The sequence below is a fragment of the Dreissena polymorpha genome, chromosome 15 (assembly GCF_020536995.1).
Source record: "Dreissena polymorpha isolate Duluth1 chromosome 15, UMN_Dpol_1.0, whole genome shotgun sequence".
Lineage (NCBI taxonomy): Eukaryota > Metazoa > Mollusca > Bivalvia > Myida > Dreissenidae > Dreissena > Dreissena polymorpha.
Window position 1 is genome coordinate 24,479,488 of NC_068369.1, and position 16,009 is coordinate 24,495,496.

At 36.0% G+C, this 16,009-nt stretch overlaps 1 protein-coding gene across 5 annotated transcripts in view; it reads right to left on the reverse strand.

The window, feature by feature from the left end:
• The window catches only part of LOC127859481 (uncharacterized), a 152,076-nt gene that overhangs the window by 113,347 nt on the left and 22,720 nt on the right, over positions 1-16,009 (reverse strand). For all 5 annotated transcript variants that reach the window (XM_052396930.1, XM_052396934.1, XM_052396931.1 and 2 more), the window contains exons 6-15: positions 14,629-14,805; positions 13,438-13,650; positions 12,673-12,891; positions 7,425-7,637; positions 5,160-5,387; positions 4,443-4,655; positions 3,082-3,309; positions 2,472-2,690; positions 1,618-1,848; positions 359-477 (exon numbers count right to left, since the gene is read on the reverse strand). In XM_052396930.1, the coding sequence (XP_052252890.1) occupies positions 359-477; positions 1,618-1,848; positions 2,472-2,690; positions 3,082-3,309; positions 4,443-4,655; positions 5,160-5,387; positions 7,425-7,637; positions 12,673-12,891; positions 13,438-13,650; positions 14,629-14,805 (2,060 nt within the window). The remainder of the gene's footprint in view (positions 1-358; positions 478-1,617; positions 1,849-2,471; positions 2,691-3,081; positions 3,310-4,442; positions 4,656-5,159; positions 5,388-7,424; positions 7,638-12,672; positions 12,892-13,437; positions 13,651-14,628; positions 14,806-16,009) is intronic.

Consider the following 16,009-nt stretch of genomic DNA (forward strand, 5'->3'; position numbering starts at 1 on the left):
TGCACCACTTTGAAGCCATATATTTGACCTTTGACCTTGAAGGATGACCTTGACCTTTAACCACTCAAAATGTGCAGCTCCATGAGATACACATGCATGCCAAGTATCAAGTTGCCATCTTCAATATTGCAAAAGTTATGACCAAGGTTAAAGTTTTGGGACAGACACACAGACACACAGATACAACGACAGACAGGCCAAAAACAATATACCGACAATAATTCCATCGGGGGGGGGGGGGGGGGGGGGGGGGGATAAAAATACTCAAACAATCTATGAATTTACTGTTAATATTTATTAAACAAAATAACGAAATACCCCATTTTATCTCAAATACATTTTTCTATATAAGACATACCTTGACTGGTTCTGCAGTTGGGTTGCCAATAATGACAGTGCAGTCAATATACTGGGCACAGTCATCTGGCATAGCGATGACATCATTAGGGTTGGCCGTGCAGTAGGGCTTGGCATCAGCTGAAAAACAGCATCACAAGCAACTCAAATACACACAATTCAAGAGTAGATATATGAAATCAAGGAATGTGTTGAAATACACTACTCAAAATTTGCTAAGGATCACTTTTTATTTTCACATTATCTTCAATTTTGCATTACGTTTTTTTTAATTGTTATTATGCAGGTTTTGATATTAGAATGTGTGTTTTTGATTTTATTTGTATGTATTGATTTATCATTGATGCGAGTTGCTGGCTGAATCTAGCTAGGGGTGAACTACAAATATACATACTATAAAAATAGATCCTTAGCAAATTTTGAATAGTATATTATGGTGTATCTTGCTGTGGTAAATAATAGCTCATTGTTGGATCATAGTTTATTATTGCAAAGGTTAATATATTGCAGTGGTAAATCATAGCATATTGTTGGATCATAGTTTATATTACAAAGGTTAATATATTGCAGTGGTAAATCATAGCACATTGTTGGATCATAGTTTATATTACAAAGGTTAATATATTGCAGTGGTAAATCATAGCACATTGTTGGATCATAGTTTATATTACAAAGGTTAATATATTGCAGTGGTAAATCATAGCACATTGTTGGATCATAGTTTATATTACAAAGGTTAATATATTGCAGTGGTAAATCATAGCATATTGTTGGATCATAGTTTATATTACAAAGGTTAATATATTGCAGTGGTAAATCATAGCATACTGTTGGATCATAGTTTATATTACAAAGGTTTATATATTGCAGTGGGTAAAATATAGCACATTGTTGGATTTTGTTTTATTTAACAGCAATAAATAATAGCACAAGGTTAGGTGATGATTTTTATAACAGTGGTAGTTAATAGCACACGCAAGCATGATCCCATTGATTAACTTAAAATCCTAAGATGACACATTTTTTGAAATATAGAAAGGCAAATCATGTTTGTCTTCTTCTGAATAATTAATTTGAAATAGCAAATATAGTTAAATTTTAATACAAATATACATATTCCTGAAATTCCAGGTTTGTCATTCAGTTATTGCTTCCAAGAAACTTAGTCTTAAAAATGTATTTATGATTTCCAAATGCTCCTAATGCATAGTCTTGATGTAATGAAATCACATCCTTTTTTTTTAAATACCAAAGAATTACTTTTATTGACAATCTCTGTGCACTGTTTGAGTACAGGATGGAAGTATCCCTTTGTGCATCTTTTAACAGGTAGTGTGGTTCTGTTCTTGTAGCAGTCAACATAGTCTGGTTTCCACATCCTACTGGGGTATGACTGATTCCCATCTACTAGACCCACACAGCTGGGCAGTCTGTCAGGACAGGGGACACACTTTGGGTCCAATAGACTGCAGTTGAACTGCTTGTATTCACCTCAAAAGAAAGAAACATACACTAAATTGCTACACAGATACCACGATGGACATTTCTCTGAAAATTTTTGTAACAAGAAGCTGACTGGCGGACGGACAAAGCCAAAACTATACCCTTCTGCATTCGGCAGAGAAAAAAAAGCTGCTGAAAAAAAGCTAGCTTAATTTTTTTTCCTCGAGACCAAGGAAACTTTACCTCTATGAGATTTTGCTGTTATTTCCTATTTTTTACATAAAATTTAAAATGCCCAGAAAGCTGTATAATATTGGAACTGATACGCATTCTGATAAAAGGGTGATTTTGCGTTCACTTTTCAGTACACAATTTTTCAGAAGACTAAAATAATACTTGCTTTTCAGGGCCCATATTAACCAACAATGACAAAAGAATAAATATTTAACAAGGAACCGATAAAAATGTGTTCATTGTATGAATATATACAGGCAACCAGTGGTCATTAACAAAATGTTGTACATGAAGAACGATAAAGATAGAGATGATTTATGCAAAGTTTGACTCCCATTTGAGGCAGTTCTTGAATATTCAAAATGAAAGAATATTCTTTATTTTTTAACTTAAGTCTAAAAATTGGTTGGTGAATACATGCCCTAAAATGTACATACAGGGTGCCATTGGCTCGGGCCTCTTATCACACTGTACGGTTGTGAAGTCCTGACATGACATGGACGCCATGGAAAACAGGTCCGGGTAGATACACTCTGAGACCGGGTCAGCATTGGCCAGCCCGGACGCTACCCGCGAGCAGTTGATGTACTGGGCACAGCTGTCCGGGACCGGTATGATGCCTGTGGGGTTAGCCTTGCAGTAGGGCACAGCATCCGCTATCAAAACAAAATCATGCATGTGATCACAGGGGAATATAAGTAATAGAATAGTATAAAGTATAGTATAGAATATTTTGTATGTCATCTCTCTTAACATCTACATCATTTACAAAAAGAATGATTAAGTGCCCTCCATTCAAACTTTAAGTAAACATTTTAACTAAATGCAACTGCCAAATCTTAATCCTTCTAAAACATCGGTATACCTTCTAGTCTTCTCAAACTGAAGTTATTATTTTCCAGATGTTCCGCATCATTTCAGACCAACTTTTCTTGTTGTTTACAAATCATAGATTACCTCCCTATTCAGTTTGCTGAAGAATTTAATAAGAAAAAGTACTGTCAATAAAAATATAGGAAGTTGTTAAAGTGATAATTATTATCATACTCTTTGCAATATTTTCTGTGCACTGTTTGAGCACAGGATGAAAGTATCCCTTGGTGCACTTGTGTGTGGGCAAAATGGTCCTATTCTTGTAGCAGACGACGTAGTCTGGTTTCCAAATCCTGCTAGGGTATGACTGGTTCCCATCTGCTAGACCCACACAGCTGGGCAGGTTGTCCGGACAGTGGCATGTTGCGTTTCCTGGGGCACACTTGTTTTGGTCATAGTCACCTAAAAAAAAAAATATTTAATGCATGGGTGTAAAGTGTCGTCCCAGATTAGCCTGTGCAGTGCCCACATGATTACTTCATGTTGATGACATATTTCAAGATTCAATTTAAACCCTTGAAATATGTTGAAGCAGTTTGCGTCACAAAAATAGAACATTTTATGCATATGCCATAAAAATGGCAAAGTTTAAGGTACATAACTCAAGTATGTGGGAATCACTGGGCATAAACAAACTTCATGGTTATCACATATGTAAAGTTTCAATTCAATTGCTCAAGAAAGTCATAGGTAGTTTGCATCACAAACTAATACATTATAAATATACAGACCAACCAACAGACAAAAGAATTCATCCAATACACCAATAAATCCCCTCCCAAAATGTATTTGCAGGGTTATAATGATTAAAAAGCCTTAATACACAGTACATTTTTCATTCAATTGAGTAGTTTTTTTGGAAAAAGACCAATGTAGTCATACTGCAGTAATCAAAAACTCTTATTTTAATTGTTTTGTTTCATTGATCTGCCAATATTGAATCCAAAATTAGTTCTTTACTTTCATAATTCAAGCCGCTATATATTCAGTTACAAACAAGAGATGTGTTTGTCAGAAACACAATGCCCCCTATGGCCCGCTTTGAAATAAAATTTCAATATATAATTTGGCAGGTTAAGAGATTATCTCCCTTTTAAAGCATATTACTTCCCTTGGAATGTATTTTTTGACTTTTGACCTTGAAGGATGACCTTGACCTTTCACCACTCAAAATATGCAGCTTCATGAGATACACATGCATGCCAAATAACAAGTTGATATCTTCAATTTTCAAAAAGTTATGACCAAACTTTAACGAAGGGTAAAGTTTTAGAAAAGAAAAATACAATGAAATTTGACCTTTGACCTTGAAGAATGACCTTGACCTTGACTTTTCACCACTCAAAATGTGCAGCTCCATGAGATACACATGCAGGCCAAATATGAAGTTGCTATCTTCAATATTGCAAAAGTAATCAAACTTTAACCAAGTTTAAAGTTTTGGGAGAGAATGACAGACAGACAGGCCAAAAACAATATAATCCCGATCATTCGATCTGGGGGAATAAAAAAGGAACAAAAGTATGGTGTCTTACAAGGTGCCATAGGTTCAGGTCGTTGGTCACAATTAACCTTCTCAAACTTGTCACATGATTTGGTCGTCATGGAGAACAGGTCTGGGTAGGTGCACTCCTGCATGTGGTTTCCTAGCAATGAGGTGGCCAATGAGCAGTTGATGTACTTTGCACAGTTCTGACTGTCTTGTAGCACCAGGGTCGGATTAGCAGAGCACACGTCTGTAACTTCACCTGAAAATTAGTCAAAATTACAGACACTGTTTTTAAATGAAAATGCTGGAATATTCTAAAAAAGGCTTTTCTTTATTCATGTAAGCAAAATACAGACATCTAGTTTACTATTTTATTTATAACAATTAAGACAAAAAACATTTTTCATTAAAGGTTCTTTTCCTCTAGGCTTTAAATGCAGGCAGTACATTTTTGCCCAAGTTAGCGTAACATCTTATGAATGCATGTCACGATACCAACTTTCGATTTACATGGTACATGTATGCAATTTAACCAAAAATCTAGGGATGCAACAGGTTAACTGTCTCACATACTGAACAATCAGTTTACTATTTCATTTTCTGGAAAAGGTTAACCTGAAATTGTTAAATAATTTTGTTCATGTATTGTCTCATACAAAGATTGACCCTGAACACAATGCCAATTGAAGATGCTTCCAACCTCAAACAACATACCATTCTGATGTACAACAACAAAAACAACACCACACATTTGCCAACTGACCTGGCTTTACAGAGTCGATACACTTCTTCAGAACGGGGTTAAAGTAGAGCCCAGGGCTGCAACGCTGCTGCTTCATGGTCCGATTGGTCAGACAGTCCACAAAGTCTGGTCCCCACAGTTTGCCTGGCCAGGACTGGGTACCGTCCAACTGACCCCTGCAATCGGCATGGTTGTCCGGGCAACTGCATGTTGTGTTTGTGGGTGGACAATGGTTCTGGTCATACTCACCTAGAATGATACATCACATAACTTTTGACTTGTCACATATTCTGGGATTTAACTACGTATAAGCCACTTTTTAGGAATTTTTTATTTGGTTGACATACACGATGGCTATATCCATGCAGAGACAGATATTTTTTTGCCGTCTTATACCCTATATTACTCGTAATAATTTTTGTAATGCCCCTCACTTTCCATCTATATAAGTAAGACAGTGGATGACCTAATACGGCTCCTCTACGAAAATTTGCAGCGAGTAAAATCAAGATATAAAGACAATTTCAATACAAAAAAAGGCTAATCAATTTTTTTTCTGATATGGCAGAAAAGTGAGCGACATAAAAAAATTAAACAAAAGTAATAAAGGGAATAAAACAGCGAACAAATACCTGTCTCCGCATGAACATCACCATCTTGACTATCATGTATTTACCCCCTCTGATACTAATATATTATGAGAAAAAAAAATCAAGATACAGTAGTAAATAGCAGACACCATCTTGAAAGACACATTTGACACTTAGAGACAGCTGATTAATATACATAAAAATACAAAGTCATTAACATAAGTTTTTCTCACAATGAATGTGGAACTTTGCAGGAAATTTTATGATAAAATCTGCAAGATTCAACGCTTTCAGACAAAACATAAGCTGGCAATGAAACATTAAAATGCCAATGATGTACATGTAATTATATGCCAAGAAAAAATGTCAAGATGCTCATCAAAGCAGAACAAAGTTCAATATGGTAGACCAGGACATGTATTTATCAACCCATTCTTAGCAGGGCTGTTTGTAAAACATGCATGCCCCTCATATGGGCTGTCAGTTGTAGTGGCAGCCATTGTGTGAATACGTTTTTGTCACTGTGACCTTGACCTTTGACCTAGTGACCTGAAAATCAATATGGGTCATCTGCCAGTCATGATCAATGTACCTATTAAGTTTCATGATCCTAGACCTAATAATTCTTGAGTTATCATCTGGAAACCATTTTACTGTTTCGAGTCACTGTGACCTTGACTTTTGACCTAGTGACCTGAAAATCAATAGGGGTCATCTGCCAGTCATGATCAATGTTCCACTGAAGTTTCATGATCCTAGGCGTAAGCATTCTAGAGTTATCATCCGGAAATTATTTTACTGTTTTGAGTAACTGTGACCTTGACCTTTGATCTAGTGACCTGAAAATCAGTAGAGGTCATCTGCCAGTCATGATAAATGTACCTATGAAGTTTCATGATCCTAGGCATAAGCATTCTTGAGATTTCATCTGGAAACCATTTTCTGTTTTGAGTCACTGTGACCTTGACCTTTGACCTAGTGACCTGAAAATCAATAGGGGTCATTTGCCAGTCATCATCAATGTACCTATGAAGTTTCATGATCCTAGGCCAAATTTTTCTTGAGTTATCATTCGGAAACCATTTTACTATTTCGAGTCACTGTGACCTTGACCTTTGACCTAGTGATCTGAAAATCAATAGGGGTCATCTGCCAGTCATGATCAATGTACCTATGAAGTTTCATGATCCTAGGCCTAAGCATTCTTGGGTTATCATCCGGAAATCATTTTACTATTTAGAGTCACTGTGACCTTGACCTTTGACCCAGTGACCGCAAAAAATCAATAGGGGTCATCTGCCAGTCATGATCAATGTACCTATGAAGTTTCATGATCCTAGGCCTAAGCGCTCTTGAGTTATCATCCAGAAACCATCTGGTGGACGGACGGACCGACCGAGTGACATGTGCAAAACAATATACACCCTCTTCTTCGAAGGGGGGGGCATAAATATAGAAGAGTGTTAAACTCAGTATAAATCTATAAATCCCACTGATGTTGTATGTATTCAGGTTAAAATTTGTGCTTGAATAGTTAACACATTGTTTTTAAGGAAAAATAGAATACAAAGTGTTTAATGCCACGCCAGACTATATTTTCAAGTATTTTGTATATTTTAACATTTGATTTTTTTTTAATATATTACTTTTTAGACTTAGGTATAACAATTGTTGGTAAATACAGCCCTGAACATACATGGTGCCTGGGGCTCCGTTCTTGGAGTACATGCCACCTGGGAGAAGTTTTCACACTGATTGGTTGTCATGGAGAACAGGTCAGGGTACTGGCATTCTGATGTGAAATCTTGAAGGGTGCGACCTTTCTTGGTACAGTCATAATATTTAGCACAGTTATGTGGTTCTGGGATCTTGGCTGTTGGGTGCACTCGACAATAGAATTGGAGAGACCCTGAAATAATGGAAAATGGAATAATATTAACTGGTAGGGATGGTAACTAGAGCTTTGTCACAGATGTGACGAATACCCCCACATGCCGCATTGACACATAATATTTTGCATGTCGTCTTCACAAAAAACAGCGGACACTATGCTCAATTTTTAAAACGCACTAAGTGACCCCTTGACCTAGTTTTTGACCCAGAAACGCCCATGTTCTAACTTGGCCTTAAGATCATCTCCATAAACCAAGTTAGGTGAAGATCGGATGTAAACTACTTGAATTAGAGAGCGGACACCATGCTGAATGTTAAAAAATGTAACCCCGTGACCTAGTTTAAGGCCAGGAATGGCCCATGTTCAAACTTGTCATAGAGATCATTTAGATAAAACTTGTGACCAAGTTTGGTGAGAATTGGATGAAAACTACTTGAATTAGAGAGCGGACAACATGGTGAGGTTTAAAACGCACTAAGATACCCTGTGACCTAGTTTTTGAGCCGGCATGACCCATATTCAAACATGACCTAGACATCATCTAGATACAACTTCTGACCAAGTTTGGTGAAGATTGGATGAAAACTACTTGAATAAGAGAGTGGCCAATATTGTGATGTTTAAAATGCACTTAGTGACCCCGTGACCTAGTTATTGACCCGGCATGGCCCATGTTCGAACTTGACCAACACATCCTCTAGTTACAACTTCTGACCAATTTTGGTGAAGATTGGATAAAAACTACTTGAAATAGAGAGCGGACACCATGCTCAATGTGTAAAACGTACTAAGTGACCCTGTGACCTAGTTTTTGATCTGGCATGGCCCATGTTTGAACTTGGCCTTCAGATCATCTAGACAAAACTTCTGACCAAGTTTGGTGAAGATCAATTGAAAACTTCTTGAATAAGAGAGAGGACACAATGCTGAATGTTAAAAAATGCACTAAGTGACCCTGTGACCTAGTTTTTGACCTGGCAAGGCAATGTTCAAATTTGGCTTTAAGATCATCTAGATACAACTTCTGACCACGTTTGGTGGAGATCGGATGAAAACTACTTTAATTAGAGAGCGGACAACATGCTGAATGTTTAAAATGCACTAAGTGACCCCATGGGACCTAGTTTTTGACCCGGCAAGGCACATGTTCAAACTCGGCCTAGACATCATGTAGATACAACTTCTGAACAAGTTTGGTGAAGATCAGATGAAAACTACTTGAATTGGAGAGTGGACACTAAATACGGACCGACAGACAGACCAACAGATCGACTGACAGACAAGTTCACGCCTATATACCCCCCTAAACTTCGTTTGTGGGGGTATAATAACGGACACTGGAATAATAGCAATTGGTAGGGATTGTAATAATGGACACTGGAAAAATAAAAACTGGTAGGGATTGTAATAATGGACACTGGAACAATAGCAATTGGTAGGGATTGTAATAATGGACACTGGAATAATAAAAACTGGTAGGGATTGTAATAATGGACACTGGAACAATAGCAATTGGTAGGGATTGTAATAATGGACACTGGAATAATAAAAACTGGTAGGGATTGTAATAATGGACACTGGAACAATAGCAATTGGTAGGGATTGTAATAATGGACAATGGAATAATAAAAACTGGTAGGGATTGTAATAATGGACACTGGAATAATAAAAACTGGTAGGGATTGTAATGATGGACACTGGAATAATATCAACTGGTAGGGATGGTAATAATGGACACTGGAATACCGGTAATAGAAACTTACAGGGATTGTGATAATGAACACTGGGATAATATTAACTGACAGGGATTGTAATGAGGGACACTAGAATAATAGAAACTGCCAGAGATTGTAATAATGGACACTGGAATAATAGAAACTGGTAGGTATGGTAATAATGGACACTGGAATAATAGAAACTGACAGGGATTGTAATAATGGACACTGGACTTATAGAAACTGGCTGGGATTGTAATAATAGACACTGGAATAATAGAAACTGACCAGAATTGTAATAATGGACACTGGAATAATAGAAACTGACAGGGATTGTAATGAGGGACACTGGAATAATAGAAACTGGTAGGGATGGTAATAATGGACACTGGAATAATAGAAATAACAGGGATTGTAATAATGGACATGGGAATAATAGAAACTGGTAGGGATGGTAATAATGGACACTGGAATAATAGAAACTGGTAGGGATGGTAATAATGGACACTGGAATAAAAAAAACTGACAGGGATTGTAATGAGGGACACTGGAATAATAGAAACGTGTAGGGATGGTAATAAAGGACACTGAAATAATAGAAATTGACAGGGATTGTAATAATTGACACAGGAATAATAGAAACTGGTAGGGATGGTAATAATGGACACTGGAATAATAGAAACTGACAGGGATTGTAATATTGGACATTGGAATAATAGAAACTGACAGGGTTTGTAATGAGGGACACTAGAATAATAGAAACTGGTAGGGATGGTAATAAAGGACACTGGAATAATAGAAATTGACAGGGATTGTAATAATAGACACGGGGATAATAGAAACTGGTAGGGATTGTAATGATGGACACTGGAAAAATAGAAACTGGTAGAAATGGTAATAATGTACACTGGAATAATAGAAACTAGTATGGATGGTAATAATGGACACTGGATTAATAGAAACTGGTAGGGATTGTAATAATGGACAGTGGAATAATAGAAACTGACAGAGATTGCAATGAGGGACACTGGAATAATAGAAACTGGTAGAGTTGGTAATAATGGACACTGGAATAATAGAAACTGGTTAGGATTGTAATAATGGACACTGGAATAATAGAAACTGGTAGGGATTGTAATAATGGACACTGGAATAATAGAAACTGGTAGGGATGGTAATAATGGACACTGGAATAATAGAAACTGGTAAAGATTTTAATAATGGATACTGTAATAATAGAAACTGGTAGGGATTGTAATAATGGACACTGGAATAATAAAAACTGACAGGGATTGCAATGAGGGACACTGGAATAATAGAAACTGGTATTGATGGTAATAATGGACACTGGATTAATAGAAACTGGTAGGAATTGTAATAATAGACACTGGAATAATAGAAACTGGTAGGGATGGTAATAATGGACACTGGAATAGTAGAAACTGGTAGGGATTGTAATAATGGACACTGGAATAATAGAAACTGGTAGGGATGGTAATAATGGACACTGGAATAATAGAAACTGGTAGGGATTGTAATAATGGACACTGGAATAATATAAACTGGTAGGGATGGTAATAATGGACACTGGAATGATATAAACTGACATAGATTGTAATAATGGGCACTAAATAGAAGATGGTGGGGATTGTAATAATGGAAAAAGGAATAATATAAACTGGTAGGGATGGTAATAATGGACACTGGAATAATATAATCTGACAGAGATTGTAATAATGGGCACTGAATGAATAGAATATGGTGGGGATTGTAATAATGGAAAAAGGAATAATATAAACTGGTAGGGATTGTAATAATGGACACTGAAATAATATTAACTGGTAGGGATGGTAATAATGGGCACTGGAATAATAGAAGCTGGCGTGGATTGTAATAATTGACACTGGAATAATCTAAACTGGTAGGGATGGTAATAATGGACACTGGAATAATATAAACTGACAGGGATTGTAATAATTGGCACTGGATGAATAGAAGATGGTGGGGATTGTAATAATGGACAAAGGAATAATATTAACTGGTAGGGATTGTAATAATGAACACTGGAATAATATTAACTGGTAGGGATGGTAATAATGGACACTGGAATAATAGAAGCTAACATGGATTGTAATAATTGACACTGGAATAATATAAACTGGTAGGGATGGTAATAATGGACACTGGAATAATAGAAACTGACAGGGATTGTAATAATGGGCACTGGATGAATAGAAGATGGTGGGGATTGTAATAATGGACACTGGAATAATATAAACTGGAAGGGATTGTAATAATGGACACTGGAATAATATCAACTGGTAGGGATGGTAATAATGGACACTGGAATAATAGAAGCTGACAGGGATTGTAATAATGGACACTGGAATAATAGAAACTGGTAGGGATTGTAATAATGGACACTGGAATAATAGAAACTGGTAGGGATGGTAATAATGGACACTGGAATAATAGAAACTGACAGGGATTGTAATAATGGACACTGCAATAATAGAAACTGGTATGGATTGTAATAATGGACACTGGAATAATAGAAACTGGTATGGATGGTAATAATGGACACTGGGATTATAGAAACTGACATGGATTGTAATAATACACACTGGAATAATAGAAACTGACAGGGATTGTAATGAGGGACACTGGAATAATAGAAACTGCCAGGGATTGTAATAATGGACACTGGAATAATAGAAACTGGTAGGGATGGTAATAATGGACACTGGAATAATAGAAACTGACAGGGATTTATATAATGGACACTGGAATTATAGAAACTGGCTGGGATTGTAATAATGGACACTAGAATAATAGAAACTGACAGGGATTGCAATGAGGGACACTGGAATAATAGAAACTGGTATTGATTGTAATAATGGACACTGGAATATAGGAAACTGGTAGGGATGGGTATAATGGACACTGGAATAATAGAAACTGGTAGGGATTGTAATAATGGACACTGGAATAATAGAAACTGGTAGGGATTGTAACAATGGACACTGAAATAATATAAACTGGTAGGGATTGTTATAATCAACATTTAAATAATAGAATCTGGCAAGGTTTGTAAAAATGGACACTGGAATAATAGGAACTGACAGACATTGTTATAATGGAATTATAGAAACAAAAATACACTTTCATATTACACAAAGATTTGTTAAAATTAATAATTTCTGTAAGAAAGGCAAAATAATTATAGAAACCAACAAATAATGTTGGCATTGAAAAAAATCATAACATAACTGACATTATAATAATTGACATTGAAATATTACAAACTGACACACAGAACGAATTCCTGAGCGTACCTGGATTATGCGGCACACATTGATGGCTTCTGGAATCAAAGAAACCAATATCACACTTTCCCTGTGACATGGTTCTGTTCTTTTTGCAATCAGCATATTCTGGAGCAAACACTGATACAGCCTGGCGCCCATCGTCTTTGGCAACACATGACGGCCAGCGATCTCGGCAGGGTTTACAATTCGGGTCACTCCCATTGCATTGGTTTTGCAGGTAGTCACCTGAGAAAGAAAAGAAACATGCCTTGCTCTGGGAAAACGGGGCTTAATGCCTCTGCATAAAGGGTCATACCAGATTAACATGCTAATAATCAGTTACAACTCTTCCTGCCTAGACTGGATTTTTGTTAAGAAGAGACTTGCTTTGAACACAAAAATCTATTAAAAGTGGAAAAAGTCATCCCTGATTGGCCTGTACCGAATAAACAGAATAATCGGGAAATACATTACATTCATGCATTAAACCCTGTTTTCCTAGAGCACCGCTCAAATGCATTATGTGTCTGTTAATTTTTAATATTTACAACTATGGATACATTTTTAACAACATTACTAAAACTGTTCATATGCATGTTAACAGCATTAGGTATTTTTAATCATACTTTAAACAAAATTTAAACAAAATGAATTATTCATTCAACAAACAAGATAAGTGAATTCCACATGGTATTTTTGTATTCATGGACAGAAAGAGGGCGATTTTAACAGAATTTTATCAAGGCTACTTTACTTCCTGAATGAAGGCTATAATATAAGTGAAAGTCATACAAGGATCCATAGGTTCCATCCTTTTGTCGCAATGAACATTCTCAAAGTTGTCACACTGAAGAGTATTGGCATTGAACAGGTCAGGGTATGGACATTCAAACAAGTGGGTTTGGTTGTAGGGCCCATTTCGACTGCAGTCTATGTACTGGGCACAGTTGAGGGGATTTGGGGCTATTCCTTTAGCGTTTGAGGCACAGAAGTTTGCTGCATCCACTGCAAATAGAGCAGAAAGTCCATCAGAAACATCATGGAGATAATAAACGTATTATGACAGTTGCAGAAACATAAACACTTTTGAAGTATAACAAAGATTTATTAATATGTTACCGATGTACCAAGAACGCTTGCAAAAGCAAACTATAATGGCAATATTCTTATGTTGTTATAACTATAATGCTTTCAAAAAAACTATAATTCATAATTAAAATACTTTGGAAAACAAGTGATATACCAATTTCAATCTTTAATACTACCTCACATTTCAATTCCTTTTAGCACAATACTTTATCAACCATTATACTTTGAATGAAACAACCATTGGTGCATAAAATTAGTCCTTATGGATTTGTGTGTTTTTTCTAAAGTCTAGCACAATCTGGGATAAGTCTTTTATACTCACAAGCCATACCAGGCATATGATTTGCTACTTTTTGTGCAGTATTGAATTAAAAGACCTTTACCGTGGATAAAGTATGTTATCACAGTGAGTAAAGTATGTTATCACCGTGGATAAAGTATGTAGTCATTGTGGGTAGAGTATGTTATCACTGTGGATAAAGTATGTAGTCACTGTGGGTAGAGTATGTTATCACCGTGGAAAAAGTATGAAGTCACTGTGGGTAGAGTATGTTATCACCGTGGGTAAAGTATGTAGTCACTGTAGGTTAAGTATGTTATCACTGTAGGTAAAGTATGTAGTCACTGTGGGTAGAGTATGTTATCACCGTGGATAAAGTATGTAGTCACTGTGGGTAGAGTATGTCATCACCGTGGGTAAAGTATGTAGTCATTGTGGGTAAAGTATGTTATCACCATGGGTACAGTATGTAGTCACTGTGGGTAAAGTATGTTATCACCGTGGGTAAAGTATGTAGTCAATGTGGGTAGAGTATGTAATTAGTGTGGGAAAACATTTATTCAGCGCAGGTTAAGTATGTGATCACCGTGGGTACCATACATAATCTTACTTACATGAACAAAGTTGACCACTGTAGCATGCTTTATTTTCAAAGTCTAATCCAGTGCAATTTTTGCCACCAAACTTTGGTACTGGAGCATCGCACTTCCTCTTACGGGTGACTACTCCATCTCCACATGTTACTGAACAGGAAGTGCTCCAGGCAGCCCAAGTGCCCCAAAATCCATCGACTAAAAAAAGGTCACACAAAACAACTTGAACCAGGCAGTCCCCATTAAAGATGTGTGTACAATGTTAACTTTTGGTCCACTTATGTTGCAACATTATAGGTCACAGGTGGTTGTACAAATTTTGAGTCATGCTTGATATTAATTTCATCAGACAAAACAGTGGACCGGAAAATTAAGAGCTGAAGCTGACCCAAAGTTGTAAATAAAATCCCATATTAGTTGTCTATTTTACAATAAAATTATTTTATAACTGATTTATTTCCTAAAATATTTTTTTTAATTCAGGTTAACAAATAAAGCATTACCATCAAAAGATAACCAATTAAAATAAAAACCAGATACAGTGAGAGTTAAGATGCCGACCATAATCCCTAAAATTGACAGCTCTTTTATTTATGGTCTATACTTATCTACATACATTACCTGGTATATTGATATATAAATACACTATGATAAATTTACATACCATATTCCTTATAACAATTGATTCTTACCATGTCAATGTCAAGGGGGTGAATGTACACGAAGCATCAGTACGGGTTACGCAATATTTTGATGTCTATGTAGTAAAGATATTTGCATTCTTGTATTAAACATGTGGTGAATTTTAGGTGAGGCAAGTGTTGTATTGTGGAATATATGAATTTTGACAATGGTTATTTTATAATACCACCACATTATTTTCCTACCCGTAGACACAAGTTGTTCAGAGAAAAAAAAGTCCTGACAAAAATATTATTAATTGACAAATTAGCCAGCATGTGGTAAAATGTTCAGTTTGAATGTTAGAATAACACAACCTTTTCATACAAACTTGTTAAATCAATTCTATTTTTGGTTTCAATTTGTCAAAAAATAATAAAAAAAACAAACTTAAACAGTTTTATGAATATAAGCCTTATTCAATTCAACATATTAATAGTTTAAGTTGTTTTCAATTAATTTGTGGTATTTAAGTGTGTTGAATGCACCAGTACATGTATCACCATGGACCATTTCTCTGAACAAGTTTGTGGCATTTAAGTCTATTGAATGCACCAGTACATGTATCACCATGGACCATTTCTCTGAACAAGTTTGTGGTATTTAAGTCTATTGAATGCACCAGTACATGTATCACCATGGACCATTTCTCTGAAAAAGTTTGTGGCATTTAAGTCTATTGAATGCACCAGTACATGTATCACCATGGACCATTTCTCTG